We start from the raw sequence: 25,074 nt of genomic DNA, 5'->3' as shown, positions 1-25,074 counted from the left end.
CGTTAAACTAGTTCTCAGGCCAGCTGGGTTCCATCCCAGACACTGCCACAGAATTTTTCTTTTATCTTGGGCAAGCCATGGGATCTTCCTGTGTCTAGGTTCCCATTTGAAAAACTGGGATGATAAGCCTTTACCTTGTCCATTTAGATTGTAAGCTTTTGGGGATTGTAAGCACTTAAGGGTAGGGACTGTACTATTACTATATTTGTGTATATTTCTGAGCAAAATGATCTCCATTGGGGCTTCTAGCTACTATTGTAACGAAGTAATAATAATAATTAAACCATCCATGCCAATCTAATCTCAAAGACAACAATACTCAACATAGTTTGTTTAAAGGGTTGTGAATGTGACAAAGCCCCAGGAGCAGAGATGTAGGTGTAAGAAAAAAGGCTCTAATTAAAAGCTGAGGTTCTGAAGGAGGATTAGTGCCAGTGGGCATCCCTCCTACTCCTATCTCCCACCTGAGTTTTGCATATGTTGTGTTTGAAAGCTTTAAATCTGGCAAAAGTTTTTAGATTCTTTAAAGCAGGCTATTAAAGCAGTGCCTTTTAGAGAGTGTCAGGGAAAGCAATTTTGCTGGGTTTGATTCTCCACCACATCCACACTGTGCTCACAGACGATGGAGAAGGGAGATTGTAGTGAGCCAGTTGTAGCTTTCTGACCATTGATTGCCTGGTCCCAGTGTAAACTGAAACTGAAGGAAAGCAACTTAATCTTATCCACTGATGGATGTTCCTGCTAGACCTTATATCAGTGGGAAATCAGGCATAGGGGAGCTCTGTTTCACCACATCCCCTTCCCATGCTGCCCCTCACACTCCTTGTCCCAACACCAGAGGTCAGCAGGAGATGGCAGAGCCACTCCCACTTACTCTCCACTAGTGAAGAGTTTCTCTGTGCAGGGGGAATTCACCACCAGCCACCTCCACCCACCATGTTTCACACTGTATATTGACAATCTTTTTATTATGCTTGGACCAGCATTAAGCACACAATCAAACAATGCAATTTGACCAGCATATGCAGAAGAAGAAAAAAGGTTCATTACTAAAAAGTCTATAATGAAGATGGGTGCAATTTCTTTACCTCTTCTGATGTAAACAGGACCAGTCTTGGCAATCCTGAAAGCCCCTTTTCCTTTATCTCGGGACAATATTTATATCTAGCTAAGTTCATAGCATACATATTAGAAACAGAGCCACCTGTAAAAAAAAAAAAAAAGAAAAAGAAAAAGAAAAAAAACACATACACAAAACACGTTCATTTATTATATTTTAGAAATTGGAAATAAGTCACTTTTGGTACCCATCTTGTGCTCTGGGCACCTAGCTCATAAATTAAAACCACAAAACTAGCCTGTAAATATATCCATCATAGCCCAGTCCTTCCTCAACAGCCTGAGAGATGAGAGAAGAAAAAGAGGTTTTGCAGATTGCTTGGAAGGTTAACAGATCTGGGCTGTAGTGGACCAAATGGTAGGGGAATTATTATTAGAACCAAGGAGAGAACCTCATAGAGAAAGCCCTGCCAGCAGTTCATTCTTATATATATTGTGGGAGTGCCAGCTCTGGTGTCTCTGCCGATCTCAATTGTGGGAGTAAACCACAGACAGAGAAAGATGGTCCCTCAGGCAACCAGGACTCAAACAAATGAGGGAGGAAAGGGGAAAGAGACGATTAGGAGGAACTGGAAGGAATAGATGACCTCTAAGAGAAGATCTGGAAGGGAAATGGAAGATCTCAAGGAGACAGATAGAATATTTTTTGAAGGCAAAATTGGTTTATATAAAAATTCCATTTTATGAAATCTAGAAAATAAAGATACAATTAATTTACTAAATGTTTTTGTGTCTTCAAATATGTTTTGAGTAAATCTAATTTTAAAAAAATCTGCAGAATATGCCAGAGGTTCTTCCAAAAATATGCACAGAATCAAGGGCAAATAATTCACAAATTTGGTATAATTTCCCACAAATTTCCAATTTCTTTCATTATGGTTAATTTACTTTTCTCCCACTTATTGGTGGAATAGATTAATTATTTCTCATCCCCTCCACTAACTATATTTTAACATTTGTTTCTCTTTCACAGGAAGCAAACTAGAGAATCTTACAACTTGTTTTTTTGATGCCAATAATTCCGTATAGAAAGGCTATGGGGATAAAGTGTTTCATTCCATTCTCTCCATGACCTGTAGCTGAAATATATTGACAATATAATGCTACTTTTTAAAAAAATTATCAGAATGTAGCCTATAAAAAAATTAATCCAGAAATATTTCATGGTCTACCTGCTCATATCATTTCAAAGCAGTAACACACCAAAAGGAGTTTGCTCAAGCCACTCCTAGAAGGATAAACATTGACACCCATAATGTAGTCCGTGTACACAGAGATGTAACCTGCCACACCATCGACTGGCTTCCAGGCAGATAATTACAAAGCTGCTGGCAGAAGAGAAGAGTAACCGGGAATGGCTTTTAGGAAATGTGCGGGATGAGCACAAGTTAGACATGGGATGAACATGGATATAAAGATGTAAAATACAGGGGTGTATTGCACCTGACCCTCCTGTGCGTGCATGCTTCAGGCATCTTGCACAAAGAACAGGCACAATCACAGGCCTGCTCCCTCCTACCATCTGGAGAGGGAGAACCAACTCAAAGGCTGTCCCCTTCATAGCAATCAGTGGAGCTGGCCAGCAACAAAGAAGAGAGCACTGAAGGATGGTGCAGTATATGCACCATTCCTACATGCTCCAAAAGGTACAATCACTCTCTAAAGTGGTACTTAACCCCACATCTCAGTGCAGGGCTCTATGTAAACTATGCAATGTGGCCCACAACAACAAATAAATTGCTTGGAGAATTACTGCACAATATATTTTGTAAAGAACTTGTGTGCCTCTGAGCAGTTTTAAAAGATGTAACCATGACCATTTTAAATGGATCAATCTCACTCCAATTTCAGTCTGAGTTGATTAGCTCATACTGCCATAGAACTGAAGCCTATGCCTGCTGCCCACTTGGGTCACTGAAGGTGATCTTGTTATTGTTATTAATGAGAACTGGATGGGCTCCAATTCCAGGGACTCGAGAATTCATTCTCTTTAATTTTTTTTAAACTGATCCATAGTTGCTTTCATTTCATGTGACTGTACAGATTCATAGAATTTTTATTATTATGGTCTAGAAGCCTTGGTGATATAACTTTATTAAAGCCCAAAGCCTTTGAATCATCTGAATTTGTATGCTTTTTTGAATACACAATATAAGTAAAATAATCACAAAATTCTTAATCTGTAGGTCTCTGCAATTTCTATAGGTTAGGTTGGAATTTGGAATATGGAAGGTTTTCTTCTTACCTGGATTAAATATGCCATCACCTTCTTTCCAGCCTATGAATTCAATCATTCTCTTCAGGACTGCTTCTTCCACTAACAAAAACACGGGGGACACCTCATATGTATATCTAAATAAATATAGAAGTATCATGATTGGCAACAGACTGCAGAACTCATGGCCCCAAGACATCATCAAGATCAAGACTTTAGCAAGAATCAAAGAGGGACCGGACATTTATATAGATAACAAGAATATCCAGAGTTTATAATATTAATGCTAAAAACAAGTTTTGAGAGGGAGATAAAAATCTCGTGGTTCAGGGTTTAAGCCAATCTCTAACTCTTAGGGGTTAGGAGGAGACTTCCCTGGGTGGCAGTTTTCCCCCCGTCGATTTACTGAGTGGTTTCTTGCACCTTCCTCTGAAGCATCTGGTGCTGGATTTCAATATACCAAAGGTCTAATCCAGCATGGCAATTTCCTCTGTTCCTATAACACCAACCCTTATATTTTCAAACCAATGCGTAGAGATTTCAATCACGTGATTCACATTAAGTGAATAACAGCTAAAACCCCACGCTAATGGGAAAATTTTCCCATTGTATATAAGTTATCCTTTTGTTTACTACACCTTTTACATCTATAAGGAAATTGCTACCTGCCCAATCAGGAAGCCATTTGTGTTCAGTTCATTGCAGACTGTTTCAGAGAAGATACACACACTGTGCTCTCTCATGGAGACTTTACATTGTGCTTTTTTATTGTGTTGTTCTCTTCATCAAAACCAAAAGTCATTCAGGTTGAAAATGTGTGGAAAATGTAACACCCATTAATGAAACGAGATAGATTTTTGTAGGTGCTGAACTGCAAGAGCTCTTGTGGCTTCTGTAGTTTGGCACCAAAAACACTAAGGGTTCTCTGAAGCAATTGTACTTGGACACTAGACGACAGTTCTATCTTCCCCTTATTGCTTGCACATATACATATACAACATTCGTACAAATTCATTGTGATGCCCATACCTAATACTATATGGAGCAAATGCTGAAGGTGGATGAAGGATGCCATTGGCCATGCCTATAACAGTTCAGCTAAGATCAGTACTAACTCTGGATCAGCTTTATAATACCAGTCCCAAAATGGAAAAGGTTTATTTAAGGACATGTAACTTTGGGATGCCATGGACAAGAAAGAAAAGTGGGTCAATTTAACATTTCATACCAAAACAAACAGTACTAGCTGCACCTTGAACACATGGGAGCAGATCTGATTTCAGTTATAATGGCATAAATCCTAAATAACGCCACTGAAGTTAACTTGGATTTACATTGGTGGAAGTGAGATCAAAATCCTGCTCATTGAGAGGACAGTCTTTATCTCAGTAAGTGTGTTTTTAAAACCATATCTTCAATGGTTGATTTTTTGACTCCTCTAAACAAGAACAAATTTACAGGTAAAAGGCAGGACAAAGAAAAGCCCATCAGTGGGAGATCTCTATCCCTACATTAAGACTAACAGACTGAAAAAGGCTCCATCAGTTCAGCCAAGTTTCTGATGAAATACATGGCTACATACCACAGAACGAAATTCTATTATCCCCAGGTTCCTGCTAAAAGTTCTCTCTATTAATGTAAACAGAAACCTGAGGTAGGTATTCATAATTTAAAAAAAAATGTGGAATGCTACAATTGTGGTCCAGGGTCATCTCACTGAGTACAAAAGAGATCTACTTACACGCTTGGGTTTAATGCTTCTGTAATGAAACGAGCCACTAAAGAGTAATAATCAATACCAGCATACAACTGATTGAAAAATCTTGGATGATCTGCAGATTGAAAAATGAAAAACAAGGTTACTTGAAGAACATCAGTTACTGGTAAGATGTGCTGCTCATGTCCATTCCATTTTAGGTGAGTGCACACCTCTGTGCACGGTTCCCGGAACTTTTTTCCCCTTGGCAGATCCCGTAGGGCTGGCTCCGGTGCTCCCCTGGAGTCCCGCGCACATGCCACGGTATATGAGGCAATGCTGGCCCTACGCCCCCTCAGTCCCTTCTTTTTGCCAACCCTGGCAGCAGAGACGGGGGGTGCTTGTGGAATGGACATGAGCAACACATCTCGAAGAACGTCAGTTACTGGTAAGTAACCTTGTTTTCTTCTTTGAGTGCTTGCTCATGTCCATTCCACTATAGGTGACTAACAAGCAATACCTTGGAGGTGGGTTGGAGTTACCGGTGAGCTGCCCTCAGCACCGCTCTGCCGAATCCTGCATCCTCTCTCACCTGCTGGACGATGGCATAGTGAGACGTGAAGGAATGCCCCGACGACCAGGTGGCAGCTTTGCAGATGTCCTGCAGGGGCAATCTCTCCAGGAAGGCTGTAGACGAGGCTTGAACTCTGGTTGCATGCACTGTGATGGTTCCCGGAAGTGGCACCCTCACCTGCTCGTAGCAGAACTTGATGCATGATGTAATCCACGAGGAGATGTGCTGGGTGGAGACAGGTGAGCCTTTCATCTGGTCAGCCACTGCGATGAAGAGCTGCATCGATTTCCGTAACGACTTAGTACGCTCAATGTAGAAGGCCAGGGCTCATCTCACATCCAATGAATGCCATGTCCTCTCCTCCTCCGAACTGTGCGGTTTGGGAAAAAACACGGGGAGAAAATTATCTTGATTACAATGAAATTGGGAAACCACCTTGGGCAGGAAGGCTGGATGCGGCCTCAACTGCACCTTATCCTCATAGAATACTGTATAAGGGGCTCCGAGGTCAAGGCCCTAATCTCGGAGACCCTCCTAACTGAGGTAATGGCCACCAGGAAAGCTACCTTCCTTGAAAACATGAGTAGCGAGCATGAAGCCATGGGTTCAAAGGGGGGCCCCCATGAGTCTCGAGAGGACCAGGTCGAGATCCCAGGGAGGCACTGGGTCACAGACCTGCGGATAAAGCCTCTCCACCCCCTTGAGAAACCTGACCAACATGGGATGGGAGAACAGTGATCTCCCCTCTAGCGGCTGATGAAAGGCCGAAATAGCCACCAGGTGAACCTTCAGTGAGGCCAGCACCAGACCCTGGAGCTTTAGCTGGAGCAGGTACTCCAGGATCGCCTATAAAGACGAGAGGCTGGGCGGAAAGCCCCGGTACTCCGCCCAAGAGGTAAACTGTTTCCACTTAGTCCAATACACAACCTGTGTAGAAGGTTTCCTGCTGCCAAGCAGGACTTGTTGGACCTGCACCGAGCAGGCTCTCTCTCCCTCCATCAGCCTGAAAGCCTCCAGGCCATGAGGTGCAGGGAGTCCAGGTCCAGGTACAACAGGCGACATGGTCCTGAGACAGGTCATGCCGCCTCGGGAGCTCCAGGGGTGGGGCGATCGAAAGGTCCAGCAGCATGCTGAACCAGTGCTGTCTCAGCCAGGCTGGAGCGATGAGTATAACATTCGCCTTGTCCCTCTTTATTTTCAGCAGGACCTTGGGCAGGAGCAGAACGGGAAGAAACGCATACATGAGGGTCCCCATCCAGTCCATGAGGAAAGTGTCGGAAATCGACCCTGTCTCGCAACCCCGGAGCGAGCAGAACCTCGGACACTTCGTATTCCAGGCCAACACAAATAGGTCCAATTGGGGAATGCCCCACTTCAGGAAGATCATAGCCACCACCTCTGGGTGCAACGACCAGTCGTGGCGGGGTAGAAACAACCTGTTGAGGCGATCCACCTTGTCATTCCTCACTCCCAGGAGGTGAGAGGCAGTCAAATGGAAATCATGCCTCATGGCAAAGTCCCACAGACAGATAGCTTCTTGCTCCATCCTGCCTGTTTCTGTAAAACATGGCTGTGGTGTTGTCCGTCAGCACCTCCACCGCTCTGGCTGTCAGGAATAGGAGGAACACCTTGCACACTAGGCAAATGGCCCTCAGCTCCTTCATGTTGATGTGCAAGCCCCTCTCCTCCCCCGACCAGAGCCCGAGTGCCTAGGTTGACACTGATGTGGGCTCCCCATCCTACATCCGAAGCATCGGAAATTAGGCTGACCTAAGGGACCAGTTCCTTGAACAAACGCTCTTCATCACTTCCCTGGGAGTCTGCCACCAGTTTAGGGAGGCTAAGACGGGCGGTAGAACTGTGATCACCCAGTTCAATGGTTGTCTGCTCGGCACATATACCAAGGCCAACCATGCCTGATGCAGTCTGAGTCTCAGGCGAGCTAGTCTCACTAAGTACAGCTGTAGGCAGTGCCTGGCTGTTGTCGTGGGGCATTGGTGCAGCTGGAAGATGATAGAAACAATCGCCTCGATATCTGGCTGAGGCAGGAAGGCTCTGGCCTGGGAAGCATCCAGGGTGGCTCCAATGAATTCTATGTGTTGCACTGGGGTTAGTATAGACATTATGAGCAGTCCCAGCCCGCTGCACGGGTAGCAAGTATGGGTCATGCTCACCTGCACTTGGGACCTGGACCTGCCCCGATCAGCCAATCGTCTAGGTAAGGAAAAATTTGCACATCCTTTCGTCTCAGGTGGGCAGCCACTACCGCCATGCACTTGGTGAACATCCTTGGAGCCGAAAATAGGCCAAAGGGTAGGGCTGTAAACTGGTTGTGGGAGTCAGCCACCGTGAAACGGAGGAAGCACCTGTGACTGGGGAGGATAAATACATGAAAATATGCGTCCTTGAGGTCAAAGGCAGCATACCAGTCTCCTGGATCCAAAGAAGGTATTATAGAGGCTAGGGAGACCATGCGAAACCTGAGTCGTTTGACATTTTTGTTTATACAACGCAAGTCTAATATGGGTCTCAGACCCCACCTTCTGCCTCTTCTAACTCCTTCACCTCCAGTCCAAAGTTGGAGGCCACTCTCTTGAGCAGTTCCTGGTGCGCCCTAAAATCATCCAATGGTACCAAGTGGTCCCGGGAGACTGCCTCATCCAGTGAGGAGGAAGAGAACTGTCAAGGCGTGTCCTGCAGTTGCGCCCTCTCGTGGTGAAGGGTTGCACCCATTGAGAGTCCCTCCATGGGGTACGACTCCTCATCCAAGGAGTGGTGTCTATGGGCCTTCTCCTGTACTGGAGGCATGGACTGCACCCCAGATGACATAAGGGATTGGGGCCCCAGCCCCATCTGGATACCCCAAGGGGCCCAATAAGGCCATTGTTGCAACCACTGACCCTGGGGCAACTGGGGCTGAATGCGCCACAGGCTGTGACATTCTGTGAGGGAGTTGGCTCTCCCGATGACTGTCCTCTCTGGGAGACCCCGAGCCACTGGACCGGCGGTGCCATGTCCGTTCTCGGTCCCGGGCGCCTTTCCCTGCCGGAGACCGCCCTCTCAACGCCTCCGACCTGGAGGATGATGAGGACTGCCTCCGTCACCACGAGCGGTGCCGACGAATGGAGGTTCACTCCGAAGAGCTAGAGGTACCGGAACGTCATCTCGGTACCGATGATTTCCACTGCCGCATGCCTTGCGGCTCTGCAGACACCTTCGGTGACCGAGGTCGGCACCGCTCCAAAATCCTCGGTGCCATGCTGGACTCCAGCAACCAGGTTCCGCGTCGCAGATTGCGCGGTGCCGGGTCCTCCAATGGCGACCGGGTTCTGCGCCACCTCAGTGCGGGCGAACTCGTCGGTGCCGGAGATCTGGAACAGGAGCTGTCCGAGCGCCACCTGGCAGACCTCAACCGGTGCCACCTCCTGGCATGTGCTGCCTCCGGTGCCAGGGATCGACATCGGTGCCGAGAGGGAGACTCTGCATTGTGAATCAAAGCAGGCTGTCTCAATGACGCTGACCTGGAGCAACTGCTGGGGGAGCGTCCTCGCTCTACTCCCAGTGGCCGTCTGGTGGGAGATCTTCCTCCCTGTACTGGGGATCTCCACCACCCCTCAGGGGGATCCAATGTGGGCTTTCCCTGGGACACCGGCCCCTTCTCCCTCGGTGGAGGGGGGGGCGGAGATGGAGTAGGCAAGGTCAACAAGGCTCTTGCCGCCTGAAAAGCCTCTGGAGTGGATGGCGTTGGCAGGGCCACTTTCCTACTCCCAGGAGTCGGAGGAGGCTCCCTGACCGGAGAAGCAGGCACCGGAGAAGACTCAACAGGCCGGGACCGGTGCATCTCCGCTTTCAACCCTACCCGTCCCGACGGCGCAGGGGAGTGTCTGCACTTCACACGCTGCGATGTTGCGTGGTTCCGAGTCGAGGCCAGTGCCGGCGGTGCGTTCTGCACCGAGGTCACGCTCGGTGCCAAGGTGGAGTGGGCCAGCTCAGACGCCGAACGGAGCGCTACCTCTATCAGCAGGGCTTTCAACCAGATTGCCCGGTTCTTCTGAGTCCTCGGTTTAAAAGCCCTGCAGATCTTACACTTTTCTTTTCTGTGCACTTCTCCCAAGCGCTTAAGGCAGCGGTCGTAGGGAGTCGCTGAGCGGGAAGGCCTTCCTGCAGGAGGCACATGGCTTGAATCCTGGTGACCAGGCATAGTCCGGCCGCTCGAAGTCCCCACAGGGACTTGCCTTATCTCTAACTATTCTAAACAACACTTAACAACTACTTAACTAACTAAAATTAACTTAGAATAACAAACAAGTTCAAAGAAGGGGAATAGTACTTGCTGAGAGCAAGGCTAGTTCCAGCAACCATCAGGGCAGAAAGAAGAAACTGAGGGGGCGTAGGGCCCACAGCGCCTCATATACCGCTGCATTTGCACGGGGCTCCAGGGGGCACCAGAGCCGGCCATACAGGATCTGCTAAGGAGAAAAAAGTTCCAGGAACCGTGCATGGAAGCGTGCACTCACGTATAGTGGAATGGACATGAGCAAGCACTCGAAGAAGAACATACATATTCCAGTATACTTAACAAATGAAAATAAACACAACAGCTTCTCTACTGTAATACCACATGATGTAGGTATATAAATTAAAACACTACATGGGCAAACAGCAGCATTTTACTTTATTATCCTTTTAGTGTCCATGTGACTCTCTCTGCTTTCCCCAGATTGGCCAAACTTTTCACAAAGGGTGAAATTCTCAACTGTGCTCAAACAAGGCGGAAGCGGGACTTAAATAGTACCTTTGCCTCAAGCTGGCCTTCTTCACAGGAGTGAATTATTAGGGCCACTTGAAAATTTCCTGCTGAAACTTTTGAAGGAAAATTTGGTGTAGTCTAAACAAAAACTTCCATATAAAGTACCAGTTTTTCCTCAAATATTTTCAATTTTGTATTGGAAAACTGAAAGCTTTTTGTTGAAAACCGAAAAAACGTTCAGCTTTCAGTTTGGACTACCCCCCCCCTCAAAAAAATTTCTATTGAAAATTTTAACAAAAACAATTTTTCTCATTTTCATTTATATTTTCTACTGAAAAACCCACCATTCTCTGAGTCAGTCTAGAATTTACACATACAGCCTCACCTTGTGAGTCAGGAATTGAGGGCAGTCTCACTTTGCACTCTGCCTTTGGCTTCCTAAATTTCACTTACCATTTTAACCCTGCACTTATCTATAAAGTTGTGACTGACCAATTCTGTTTTTCTATCCTTGGTCATTTCTCATACCGCAATGAGACTACTTGTGTGAGTTGGACTATTCGTGTGAGTAACACAAGCAGAATTTGGGCACAAATGGAATGATATTAGGTAATTTTCAACTTCCCCATGTGTGTTCTTCTTCGTATCCCTCCCTCCCAACCTCTGGGGAAGCTTTCTAAATATTTCTTTTTAAAAACTGTATTTCTTTCTTTTACCAGAATTTCTGAGATATAGAGAAAAAGAGAAATTAAGGTAATAAGGTATAAACCAGTTTAATTGGCAGCATTTAGTGGGGGGCCTGAAATATTAAACAAACAACGAGGAGAAATTATGTTAAAGTAATCTAACAGTTCTGATCATAAAAGCAACTCAATTCAAGGTCCAGGCTACTACCTGGACTATAGTTCACCACATGGTAAACAGGTATTATAAAACAGAATGAATTCATAACAGACTAGAAGACTTAAATTTGAAGCTTTTGCTAGCTTTTATAATTAGGCTAACATTATTTGTGTATCTTACTTTTGTATTTAATTCCATTTTTATGTTGGCATAGTGTAACAAATGAAAATGTAAAGAAAATTACAAAATGAAGATAAAGATAATATATTCCACTGACATTGTAATGACATCTGCACATTAATATTACATGAGATTCTTCAGTTGAGCACTGCTACTTTCCGTGTTCTTCAAAAACATATGTTCGCTCTTAAAATTATTTTTTGTTTTATTCTGTAGCAACAGCAGGGAACATACCCAGTAAATGCATAACTAATTCTATTAAATGTCCTTCACACCTTCTGAAATACACTGTGAGTATTAGATATGTAGCTAGGCTTCGGAAATTCTAACTAGGCTTTTGATACACCACACTATTTCCTAAACGGATGTTATTCATTTATTTCTGTTGATATTTGGTTATACAGAATGTTTTTCATCCAGGTTACCTGCATAGGACTAATCCTGCAAAGTACTGGGTGTCTTTTCTGAAACGCAAAGCACTCATCTCCTATTGTCTGGAGCAGGAACTGTGTCTGATCAGCATTTTACAAGGGGACACTCAGCACCTAGCAGGATTATGCTCTAGGTTAAATTTGAATCCACTTGTGAAAAAGCCAGTATGTATCTCATCACCTGATTACATTTAAAAAGTGATTTAAAGCATTCATTAAGGTTTTGATTTTCCTTTTGCAAATGGACTGTTTGCTATATGGTAACAGTAAATGCAGTGCAACTCTTTACCAACAGGGTGACTTAACTTTGCCTTATGTGCATTAGACGGCAGTGACTATGACATCACTACTCACCAATCAGACAGCAGGAAGTCCTATGCAAAAGTCTTGGGGATTCATAAAAGTCTTTCTCCTGCCTGATTTGGTAAATTGTTATATCATATTCCATACCTGTCTAGAGGCCAAAGGTGTCTTTCAGGAGACTTTAGAATAGCAGAGTCTCCCATTAACATCAATGGTAATCCCTCGCAGGATTTTTTTAATGTCATCATACACAGATTTTTGTCCCCCTCAGAAATCCATCTGATCACTGTGAGGATCCTGGTGGCTTGGCAGGTATGATATTCTCATTTTAGAATAAGGACTAGATATGAAGGAGAGAAAAATTACTTATGCCAGCATTTAGTCGAACAGCTATAGAACAGCCAACGAAAGCCTTCATATGCTTTCATATGGTTACAGGCAAATAGAAAATGTTGACATGGCAAAACATCACCTTGTTTCCTGAAGGGTAACAAAGCTTAGGAGAAAATACCCTGACTTCAGAGTTTTTGGGATAATAAAGTAACACAATTAGAACTCAAATTCCTACTAGTTTTGACGCTGTATCGTATAACATCCTGGCAAAGTTGCAAGAGTCTCTGATGGGGCTCTCCAGTATCCCTCATTTCCAGATCGAGAAGTTTTTTCAGTTTTTCCGGAGGCTGCCATTCACAAACCTAATGACGGGGGAAATGCCAGCAATGAATACACCTTGGCTGAGGTGAAGACAAATGTTATGGTAATAAAACCTCACTCAACAATGGGTTCTATAATGATTTCCAAATTAAGAAACTTGCACTTTAAAGCGCAGCACTACAATGAAAAGTGACTCAGTAAAAATGGTCTCGTGGGATCCTATTTTTATTGTCTCAGACACTCCCTGCTCAAACTTGTCCTGCTTCCAAGCAAAAAGATCATTTTTCTAACTGCCGGAGCTGCAAACTTAACCTGGAATATGGAAACCAAGCTGAGTTGCTCCTGGTTTGTGTATCTTTATTAAACGTAATAAACCTGTAGGCCAACTTCCACCCTTGGCCACACCCATGCAATCCCAGTGTCTTCAAGTGTTGTTGTGCCAGGGGACATGGAGCTGGCTCATGCAGCCCAAAAATGGGCAAGCCCTACCTGTCCAGCACCTCTCCCAAGTAGCCTTTGCAAATAAGGGCACTATGGAACCCAGACCAATCTATAATGCTGCCCTCCTTCGGTGGTACCATAGCCACCCTTCCTCAGGACTGAATCCACCTCTTGCACAGATGCTCCCGCAGGCTCGGCAAACTCAAGGGTAAATTTGACCCCAAGACAAAAAAAATTTTGCATTTCAAAGTAATGTTGGCAACATTTTCTTGCAAATGTATATTTTAATTTAATTATGCTATTAAAAGGTTTATGATGCCACATTTTTTAATCTGGACAGATATATTTTATTTCAAAACCTAACCACACACTAAAAGCAAGTTCAATGTGCTATAAATCTCAGCTATCTTGGAAAGCTAAAGTTTGTATCAATCATACCTATTACAATATATTTTCAAACGGATTCCAAGGCTTTACCTTCTCTGTTACATCAGCAGCTTTCTGTATGACCTCCTCCATTATGATCTTACAGGCCTCTTCTACAAATTTCTCTCCTGCTTTTGAATCTGTTATCGGGCCATTTAGAATGATGCCATCTACCAAGACAGCATTCTTTTTCCTCTGGGATATTTCCAGTTTGTTACTATCAACTGTAAAAGAAATATCACTCAGTTAACATGATGCTCAGCCAGCTAAATCATAAGCTGGAAAAAAGCAGTCTCTCACTACTGACAATGTATTAAACTCTGTACACATACCACAGTGTAATTAATGCAGTGCTTAAGGAAACAATTGCCATGGACTTTAGCATGCACAAAGAATGCAGGGTTAGACCCCAAAATAAGAAGGAACATCTTTTAAAATAGAAATGACCTAATTCCATTTATTTTCGGATAGACAGCTACTTTTCATAGATTCTAAGGCCAGAACGGACCACTGTAATCATCTAATCTGACCTCCTGTATAACACAGGCCATAGAACCTCCCCCAAAATAATTCCTAGAGCAGATTTTTTAGAAACACTTGCAATTTCCATTTGTTAGGGTGCGCAAGACTTTGTAACGCGAAATCAGTATAGCTTGACAAGAGCAAGGCCCTGAAAGCAATGCTAAGCTTTTGCAGCCAGAAAAGCCAGAGTTAAGACCTTTCAGGAGCAGAACCCAGACGCTGCCCTCTGCCCGACCTTAGGCCAGAGGAGGAAGTGCCTTAGGGTCTGGAGCATCCTGAGATGACCACAGACATTTGCTAATGCTTGATAAGCTAAAAAGTTCCTATTTTAGTAATAATAAAGGGGAAGTGAGGCTATGACTAAGTTCTCTTTGAAGTAAACAACTAACGTCACCTTATTCCAGGAAGCCCCCAAGTAACCACCAATAGACTAATAGCAACTAAGTGTTAAGGCCCAATCCCTACTGGGATTGAGATATACGTCATGTATTACTGGGTAAGGCTTGCTGCAAGGTGAGGGGGGAAAAGGGATATATCAGTCCCCCGGGAGCCTCCCCAAGCTGAGACTCCCCAAGACTCCGTGGAAGCCACAGCGGATGCCTCGGTCAAGGCGGTTCCCCGGACGCCACCCGCTTATCAGGACGAAGTATGGGTCTCCTCGTTCTTGCGTTGGTAAGCGCCCCTCTACCCGTTTAAATAGATCTCTTCTTACTATATCAGTGGCCCCCCAGGAGTATATTGCATTAGGCATCCTCTTGGCGGGTCTCTTCCTGGCTTTATGGTTCACTTCTCTGTTCACTAATTGCAGCTGCTGCTGCGGTTGCTCAGCTCATGATAATAACAACAATGCATAAGCATGGGCACTTCCCTTTAGTATAATATGCCCATGCAAAGCTGTAAGTTGCTACTCTACATTCTTGTGGTTGAGTGTATCTTCATTGTACTTTTCACCTCGAGACTTGTGCTGGAGCTCCTGTTCCTGTATGGTGAAGGGCTTCCGCTTCTGTCTTTCTTACGCTACCTCATGTAATAAATAAGTACTTTCAAAATCATTTTGTCAGTGTGCTCCATCCCGCCACCGAGATAAAAATACCGAACACTACACCATTTAAAAATGGTCAGTGATGGAGAAGCCATCACAAACATTGGTAAATAGATCCAATGATTAAGTACGCTCACCATTAAAAATTCACGCCTTATTTCTAGTCTGAATTTGTCTAGCTTCATCTTCCAGCTATTGGATCATGTTATACCTTTTTCAGCTAGATTGAAGAGCCCATTATTAAATATTTGTTTCCCATGTAGGTATTTATAAGATGATCAAGTCAGCTCTTAACCTTTTCTGTATGAAGCTAAATAGATCGAACTCTTTGAGTCTGTCACTATAATGTGTGTGGTGACAAGCACCTGGCTTGTTAGTGCTGTATTAAACACACTAGGTTTCCTTTTCCTCTGACCCTTCCTCCACCATTCAGCCCTTTCTCTTTCCTCATGGAGCAATTCCCAGAATCACTTCCACCATTCTTATGCCCCTAATCCCTTCCCTTCCAACATCTGGCCTCTTTTTTCTGACCTCACCACCTCTGTCCCTCTCCTTCAATCCTTCCACTGGCTCCCCCTTCTCCATTGCATCAAGTTCAAGCTTTTTGCAATTGCTTTCAAAGCCCTCACCCAACTCTACACTCCTCCCTACTTTCTGCTCTTGCCTCATCATATCACCCCACATCCTGTCTGCTCAATGATGCCATATCATGCTTGTCCACTTCTCCCACAGCCATCTCATTGCTTTCTTCCCTGCCACCACTATGCATTGGATGCACTTCCTGAGGTGATCCACAAAGCCCTTGTCGTCATCCCTTCATATAGATCTCCCCTGAAGCCACACTGCTTTTATATCATTAGCTGACTAAGGCACCTACTTATCTATTTTACTTATTTATCTCATAAGAGAAGACCAGGAATCCAATTTTGGCTGAGCTGAGTATAAAGTGGAGGGTGAGACACTCAGGAGGAGATGTCAGAAAAATAGATTGAGATGTGAGATTGGACAAAGACAGCCAGGAGTGGTGAGGTAGTTCTGTGACTACTCCTGGGTGCAGAAGTGGTAGTTAAAGCCTGGTAAATGGATGAGGTTACCCAGAGATAGGAAGCACAGAGTGAAAAGGAGGGAGTCTAGGACAGAACCCTGAGGGACCTCGCATTGGAAAGTGACAGAAGGAAGGATTACCAACCAAGAGATACAAAGCACAGCCAGAAATATGGCAGGTGAGCCAGTACTTCAATAGGGCAAGAGAAGATGTTGACAATTTATATTTTAATGGTGACAAAGGTTTAATAATTATTAAATAATTATTGTCTGACACCCCCTCCCATAATTTCCCAAAACTATGAATATTGAAATTAATAAAAATAGTGGAAAAAATGCTTAAAATAAACATTAATATTATCTGTTGAAATTATAAAAGAATAAAAACTGAATGTTGCCAAGACTAATCATGAGCTATGGTTGCACAAGTCAACTTCATGCCCTACCATTTCTTCTCACGGTAAAGCCAACAGTGGAAGGGACAGAGAACTCAGAAAACCTTGCAGAATTTTTCTCAACACTCCCTACAGGTGGAAGAGGGCAAGGTTGCTGAGAGTTGAAGACTGGAGGAATCTCTAGAAAAGGAAACTCTGGCTCCACAAAGGAAGTGCTCCTACACATTGCTCCATGACTCCATCAACAGCGTGGCTCCTTAAGAAGCAGGGATATCACTAGCTCTCCTGCTTGTGCCTTTAAAATCAAAAAGACCTTTCCAAAGGGACAAGGGAACTACAGGCACGGAACAAACGTGAATGCTGCAAGGGGCCACATTAACTTCTGTGCCAATATCCACTGTGTTACAGGCAGTGGCTGTTCACTGGTCCCATCCTGGCATACTCAAGAACTTTCTAGCCATGACCCTGCAGTATTGCCATAGATGGGCTTGTCTAGGCTTCTAAGGAGTGAGGAAGCAAACTGTGGAAGCATCATTCTCCCCCTCCACATTCTTTTTAACTCTCCTGTCAATTTTTAATTCTTTTTTGCTCCCAGCTGCACTTCCTAACAGAAGCAAACTCCTTTATGTGGGCCTAAATAAATGACTGCTTATTTCCCGCATGCTGTCTGAAAGTCTGAAGCACATTCACTTTGGGTATTAGTCACAATTCACATTCCCACATGGAGGAAAACATAGAAATACAATATATAACCTAGAAATACGGATGCGGTTTGTCAGTCCATTGACTGAAAGAAATCCTGTCAATCCCCATGACGTTAACTTTCCGCAGGCACAAAGTAGCTACTCTATTTGCTTCTCATTATTCGGACAAATAAGACCAAATTCTGACCTGAAATGTCCAGTCAGGCCTCCCATGAACCTACCAATTTTAATGGAAGCTTGTACGCCCGTCTATAAAAGTATTATTTTTACTATTAATATTGTCTGAGGGAAGAATACGACTCATAAGTGGTAAATTTAGGTTGATAAAATGCCCTCTTGTACCAGGCTATTAAAAAGGTGCATGTTCTCTTGTGGATCCAACATAAAAACACTGCTAGCAGGCAAGTAATATTCCATCCCTTCTTCAACTGGAAACTATGTAGGTCAATTTCCATCTTGCCTTAGAACACACCTTAGCATGGCTATTGTACACAATTTCCAGCTTTGAAAAATCTCAGGGGTTTTTTCTCTATGAAAACAAAGTTGATAGATTTCAGAAGATTTACAGGACTTGGGCTTAGAGCGCAACAGGAAGACACCTACTCGTTGGGCACACTGAAAAGGGAACTAGGGATTATCTCAGGACTAAGATTAAGTTCCCCCTTTGATGTATGTCTGACCCCCTTAAATGTTAACGGGATTTACACACACACGGGAAAATACTATCCCTCCCTCTTCTACAGATGATGTGAGCCCCACATGCATTAGAATTCATTTAGATCTACATAGCAGGGGCTGGGGGGTAGGATTTGAGAAGGCCACAAAAGGAATGCATGCCACCTGTATAGCTTAGATGCTAGCTATTGCAAAGTCTTCCACAGATTGTTCTTTTTGGAAAACAGGATTTTCCCCAAGCAGAAAAAAATGGAGCAAGTAGAGGGGTTCTCTTCTGTTCCCAGAACTTGCAGATTTCAGCATGGCTGATGAGCATTAAGGAAAGGGGGGACAACTGTACTGGGGCCCAATCTGTAACTGGGGTGAAAAACAAACATGATGTATGGGGGCCCAAAAAAATTCTCTCAACAGGACTGGATGTCAAAGGTTGTGCCAAAGCCACAAGGCTACCCCCATGCCACTGCATCAATTCCACCTCAGATCACAGCTCAAATGGAGACCAGCTGCCAGGCCTTCCTCGCCTCCTACTGCCTTTAGAACGACCCTTCATGGGGCTCTGCAGAAAAAGTTAATGCAGGCTTGTTCTGCACTAACTTTCCCATGGGGTTGGTTGTAGGGTAAGAGTAGGTGTTCTCCCAGCCTTGTCTTTCTGCACACTCAGGTTTCCAGTCCCCAAACAGTATTTGCAGATCCTGGGGCAGAGGACAACACTGTGGAGACAGCTGACTCCTTTCCTCTTCTCCCTCCGCCCCCACAGAAAGGATTAGATTTATGTGCAGATCTGAGGGGACATTTGGCCCTCAGCTTTTATTCAGTCCTTATTCAGATAAACTCCCATTCATTTAAATGGGAGTTTACCTCTTTAAGGACTGAATAAGGCGTTTAGGACCTGGTCCTCAGCAGATTCTTAAATTAGTCAGGAGAACAGCATGCTCTCCATTTTCTCAATAGCTTTTGACTGTAGACTTCTACTTTGGCCTATGGGCCAAATTCTAGCCTGGAATAAATCATACGGAGGCGGCTTCAATGGAATTTAATAGGAACCACAAATTTGCATCCAAAAGAAGAATTTGGCCCTATATATATACATTTTTTATGTTGGCTGGGTTTGAGTTTTGTTGATCAAAATGTGGACTTAAAGTATTGTGACTCTTACAATTTTATAGCAAGTCTTGCAATATTTGATGTTTTACTTCAAGCCCCAGCTGCTGGAGTTTTGTGAGAATCTGAGATTTCGGTTTATTAATTGTTTTTAAGTAAATTTGTATCCCTCATGGCTGCAGAGCAAAGCTTGAAAACTTGACCAGAATGTATCCTAAAAGTTCAAAAGAGAGAAGGCAAAGAAAACCCAAAAGACAGTAGTTTTCTTTTAAATCTCACCATTTTTAAGCAAAGCTTGTGACTTCTAGAGGCCCAACTCATGTTTTTTAATGTTTTGGATTGACAATACTGGACTTAGCGCAACCTTTAGTTTTCACTTTTAAATGACATGGTAGCTGGTTTAAATTGTGTGCTTTTAATACCCTTTCTTCCAAGCCTCAAAATGCAACATTTTAAATGACCAGTGCTTTTAACTGTACTTTTCTTTTTAGAAACTACTCCAAACTTCATGGTTAAAATAGCATTACTTTATTGTCTATTTCTAGTGGACTTTCAAAGCTCCTTCTAAACAATTGTACTTGAAAAAAACAGAGTGGGTCTAAGAAAGCCCTTTGTGTTTCACAGGTAGCCCACATGCTAAGACAGCACCTTATGTGCATATCTTATGTGGCAGGCATACAATCTACAAATGGTGTGATAGTGACAAAGATCTTTGTTTTGGATTTAAAAATCTGGAGGTAGCATTCTAAGCAGAGTTAGAGGGCAGGCGCAAAGAAAGTGCACCAGCAGCAAACGCAGTTTCAGGTAAATGGCTCAAGGCTAGAAGGAATGCGAACACATTACCAAATGGAAGTGCTCTAAATCGGAGATTAAGGATTACTGCCTGCTCAAGATGGCCTGTGACAAAGGAGGGTGTGATCCTGCTCCCATTCAAGGCAACTGAGGATTTGGCCATTGGCTTCAGTGGGAGCAGGGACAAGCCCATAATTCTGACATTTCATTCTGCGACAACAATATTCTAGCTCCAAAGCATAGTATTTTCAAACCAGCATTCCATTTTATGATAGATATTATTTTCCTCAAAAGAAAGCATAAAATATGAGTGCCTAAAGTTGAAACAATACACACAAAAATAAACAAAATACTCTTTGATGTTATCATCCTTTTCACTATGCAAGCATTGCTAACAGTTAAATATGTGATTCTGTGTTTGCATAAAATAGAAAAACCTTTGCTGCTACATTCTCACTCTGCAAAGCAAAACTGGAGCCTTGTGCTTGACACATTCTAACAGCATTTATTTGAGCAGAATAAAATGTCATGGGGAGATTTACTGCTTACAGGAGACAAAACCAGAGGGGGATGGGTGAAAGGTTGCACTGTAAGGGACACCACTTGTCTGAATATAAAGCATCAAATCCTGCTCAGTTTGCTAATGAAATAGTCTCATTAACTAAGTGAGTAAATAGAGTGGGATTTGACCCAAAAGAGTAAATCACAAATTGCAATAAATTCATTTCAATAACTCCATCTGCATTCATCCCTAAACAAATTTTGATTTCAAATCATGGATTCAACCTCTGAAAATTGTAAACATTCTTTCTTGTATTAAATGTCATGGGGGCCAGAATGGTGAGGTACAGCTGCTTTGATGCCCTGAATGGATGACCCAAGTGCAAAAGGGATTCTCAGGTGTTGTAGAGTGGCATACTGTCTCCTACGCCACACCTCCTCCCTGCTGCTGGTGTAAGGGACGTGGCTGAGGAAAGAGGGCATGGCCAGGATGCTTGCCTTTTGAATGCTCTAACTTATGTCTAGATACTGGATCTGCACATGGCCATGCAAAGATGAACCTTATGGTGCAAAGCCTGAGATGCTTTAAGCCTCCTTTACTAATCCCAGAGTTGGCAAGAGGCCACCTCAGCCCTGAATGTAGGATAGAGCAGGCTCTGGGCTACGCTAACTTGTGCCTGGCTGCAATGGCCCCAAGAAGCCGTTCCAATAGATGGGATTCACTGAAGTGCAACTATGCTTTGAACAAGCCACATACCCGATTTGCCCAGTATGACAGGAAGGGTTAGAAGGAGGTTGTGTAGACATAGCTACCCAGCCATATGCCACTCAAAGATTCCTCCCTGTTGGGTAAACTGTGGTCAAGCAGCCAAAGCAGCTCTGTACCTGCTTTGCACAAGCAGACTGACACAAAGCAGCCACATGGGGAGCCACATTCTGATCCCTGGATGTTTCCAGAATCCTGAACAGACGCAATCTGAGTTGAATGCTTACAGAGTATTATGCCTCTGCCCAAACATCCTGTCTGCTGAGTGCTTACTAAACACAACAGTATCAAGCTTTAAAAACGAAATAAAAACCACCAACCAAAAATACCCAAAAACAAAGTAGCTGGGTTCCACATCGCAGGCAGAGCTCAGGAGTAGATGTTAACATTTAAGAATGACATTTTGAGGTCCCAACCAAGTAACTGAAAGAGAGATTCATTCTGTAATATTTCCGATTAGTAAAAGAGGAATTCATCTGACACAACTGAAAAACGGCACATGCTGAGTACGAAATAGAAATCCTAACTCCCTGACCCCAAAGAGATGCTGCCTGCTTGTGTGTTCTAACTTTTTAATATCTGCAAATGTTCTAGAGTGTATCAGACATAAAATGGTTCTTATTTAAATTAAAAATTGCCACATTAACAATGAGTATTTTATGCTGAACGATCGGTATCCTCCTCTTTCCTTCCTGTGGGAAAGCAGATATACATTTACAACATGTGAGTCAAAGGAAATTACTGCATATGACACTTTCAGGTCCTTAATGTGTTCAAGGAGTTACAATTTGATTGGTCATTTCTATCCGCAGGTCCCAAATCAATTATAGAAATGCCCTCTGACTCCTCCGCTATCCACTGGAGCATCATGGAAAACTGGACTGTACTAGATGAATGTCAGTTATATATGATGTGCTGTTGCCTGCTGTCTCATTTCCCCAAGTTTCATAGCTTTGTAACACCGCATGTTCACATCAAAGACAGCAACAATACTGTATGATTGAGCAGTGCTTGATGCAAAAAGAGGTTTCAGAAGATCGACAGGGTCAGTGTGGGAGACACATGAAGACACACCCTGGCAAGATGACTCACACAGTTAAGGGAGGAAAGGAAGTGCCTGGTAAGACCCTGACATCAGTACAGGGGGATCACACTTACGAGGAAGCCCAATTTTCCATAAGGTTGGGCTATTGAAATAAGCCCAGGGTGGAGCACATAAACCTAGAGCAAGCAGAGGGATATTCTGAGATAGCCGAGTAATTAACAGACCAGCACTCAGCTGGTCCCTCCATAGTTACTGCTACCTTAATAAATCAGTTTTTTGCTCAGCAACCTAATAATTTTGAAGACGTTCAAAATAAACTTATGATCCTTTGATTTTTTTCAAAAAGCACATCTGTTTTATTGTTGCTTGCCCATAGTTAGAAATTTTTTCATAATAATCATCAAAAATCTATTTACTGAAAAACAGCTATTCAGTTAAAAATGCACCTCCTCTAGAATTGATAAGCTGGTTCCCTACTAAAAAAGATTAATTTGAATTTTCTATGAGCATATTTTTAAATTTTGAGAGACTAAAATTATCTCTGCTTTTTAAGTATCTATTTACTTCTTGTTTGGATCTCATTACATTTTCAGAGGTGTGTTCCTCTCTTCACCCATGCACTTAACTCAGGCCAGGTCTACACTTACCTGAGAATTTGGTGGCAGTCAACCAGAGTTACGCAAGCTACACAAAGTAGACTGCGTAACGCCCGTCAACCTCTTAACTTCCGTTGTGTGAGGCATCTTCATTGCGCTGCGCCGACGGGAAATGCGTTCCTGGTGACGCAGCGCTACACCACTTGAGGGGGTGGCTTGAGTGCGTCAACTTCCGGATCGACTGAGCGGGTCTTTACTGACTGCTCAATCAATCCAGAAAGATCGATCTGACGGCAGCAAATTTGCTTCATTCAAGGTAGGATTTGCACCTGCATTCAAGGTAGGATTAGACCTCTTTGATTCCTTTTAATCATGAAAACTATCATTTCAAAACTGTCTTCCACTTTCAATTCACTACCAATTTCTCCCTGTTGGTGAGAATCAAGTCTAAAATAGCTGTCCCCATGATTATTTCTTCTACTTTCTGAAACAAAAAGTTGTCCCCAATATATTCCACAAACTTACTGGAAATTTTGTGTTTTGCCTTATTACTTTTCCAACAGATCTCTGGAAAGTTAAAATCCCCCATTATTATCAGGGCTTGTGTTTTAGATATTTATGCTATTTGTTCTAAAAATGCCTCATCCACCTCCTCTTCTTGATTGATGGTCCATGATGTCACCCTTATTCCCCCCCAGAGACTTTCAACTGCTTTGCCTCTCACCTCCTTCTGGACCTCAGAACAAGTGTATATGTTCTTTATGTAGAATCCAACACCTCCTCCCTTTTTATCTTGCCTGTTCTGTGACACCAATTAAATTATAATTTAGCTTCTGTACTAATACTTCCAATTCTTCTTGTTTATTCCCTATTTTCCCTGCATTTATGTAAGGACATCCAAGATTCCCTACATGTATACATAAACCCCCATTATTGCTAATAAGAAATACCTGTGTGCACAGAAGGGGGAAAAACAGAAAAAAATCAGCTCAACTTGACTGTGTCCGACCAATTCTTCCTAAATAGCCAATTCTGATGCTTTACAAATTATTGCCTCCCACAACCTCTGCAGTTCGTGACGGCAAGTGATAAAACAAAAAGGGCTGCTGGGACGTTAACTTTTTTCTATGTATATTTTGGATAAATGTTCAAAAGTTCCTGTCTGCTGTACACAGACTAACATAGCTACCCCTCTGGAACTTTTCACCATGGAAGGCACTGAAGTTAGCCAACTGAAATGGAAATCTACCAACTTCATGAAAAAACTCACACAGACACAGACAGACATCATCTTCCTCTCCAAGTGCAAACAAATGGACATCATACCAAATGGACTGAAAGTGAAAAATCCCTTACAATGGACATATTATACAGACTGTGGTGAGAGATTGTCACACACTCTCAAAAAAACTATGGAACCACCTGATCAGCATTCTGTACAGCAAACAGGAGAAGATCAAAAAAGAACTCTCAATGCTGGATAAGCTCATGAAAAGCCAAACTTCCACAGAAACGTCCACTTGGTTGATCTTTACAAAAACAAGATGGGCCATTTACAACACTCACTTTGCTTCTCTACAGAGGAAAAAGGACTCTAAATTATCTAAGCTCCTACATGCCACAAGGGACCACAACTGTGATACCCTTGACTCATCCAACAATATTGTAAATCTATCCAGCTATACACTTAACTCAGCAGAAGAGTCTGTCCTGTCTTGGGGACTCTCTTTCTGCCACATCACCCCCACACACGATGCAATTCTGCGGTGACCTGGAATCCTACTTTCGCCATCTCCGACTCAAGGAATATTTCCACCACACCACTGAATAACACACTAATCCACAGATACCTTCCTACCAACGCTACAAGAAGAAGAATTCTGCATGAACTCCTCCTGACAGTCGAAACAACAGACTAGACTTTTACATAGAGTGTTTCTGCTGACGTGCACAAGCTGAGATTGTACACAAGCAACACTGCTTGCCCCATAACCTCAGCCGTGCAGAACGCAACGCCATCCACAGCCTCAACAACAACTCTGACATTATAATCAAAAAGGCTGACAAAGGAGGTGCCGTAGTCATCATGAATAGGTCAGATTACAACAGGAGGCTGCCAGACAACTCTCCAACACCACATTCTACAAGTCACTACTGTCCAATCCCACTGAGGAATACCAAAAGAAACTACAACATCTACTTAAGAAACTCCCTAAAGAAATACAGGAACAAATCTACATAGACACACCCCGTGAGCCC

The 25,074-nt window shown here is 43.4% G+C and overlaps 1 protein-coding gene across 2 annotated transcripts in view; it reads right to left on the bottom strand.

Annotated features, from left to right (window-relative positions):
• GADL1 (glutamate decarboxylase like 1) overlaps nt 1-25,074 on the bottom strand; it is a 116,949-nt gene that overhangs the window by 84,196 nt on the left and 7,679 nt on the right. For both annotated transcript variants that reach the window (XM_067561847.1, XM_067561848.1), the window contains exons 2-6: nt 13,684-13,856; nt 12,680-12,806; nt 5,076-5,166; nt 3,365-3,471; nt 1,089-1,204 (exon numbers count right to left, since the gene is read on the bottom strand). In XM_067561847.1, coding sequence (XP_067417948.1) covers nt 1,089-1,204; nt 3,365-3,471; nt 5,076-5,166; nt 12,680-12,806; nt 13,684-13,856 — 614 coding nt within the window. The remainder of the gene's footprint in view (nt 1-1,088; nt 1,205-3,364; nt 3,472-5,075; nt 5,167-12,679; nt 12,807-13,683; nt 13,857-25,074) is intronic.

This window comes from Emydura macquarii, unplaced genomic scaffold (assembly GCF_026122565.2).
Source record: "Emydura macquarii macquarii isolate MOO-44397 ecotype Brisbane River unplaced genomic scaffold, CSIRO-AGI_Emac_v2 contig_2422, whole genome shotgun sequence".
In the NCBI taxonomy this organism is placed as follows: Eukaryota; Metazoa; Chordata; order Testudines; family Chelidae; genus Emydura; species Emydura macquarii.
Note: the sequence above shows the minus strand (reverse complement) of the source record. Positions and strands in the feature narration are given on the sequence as shown.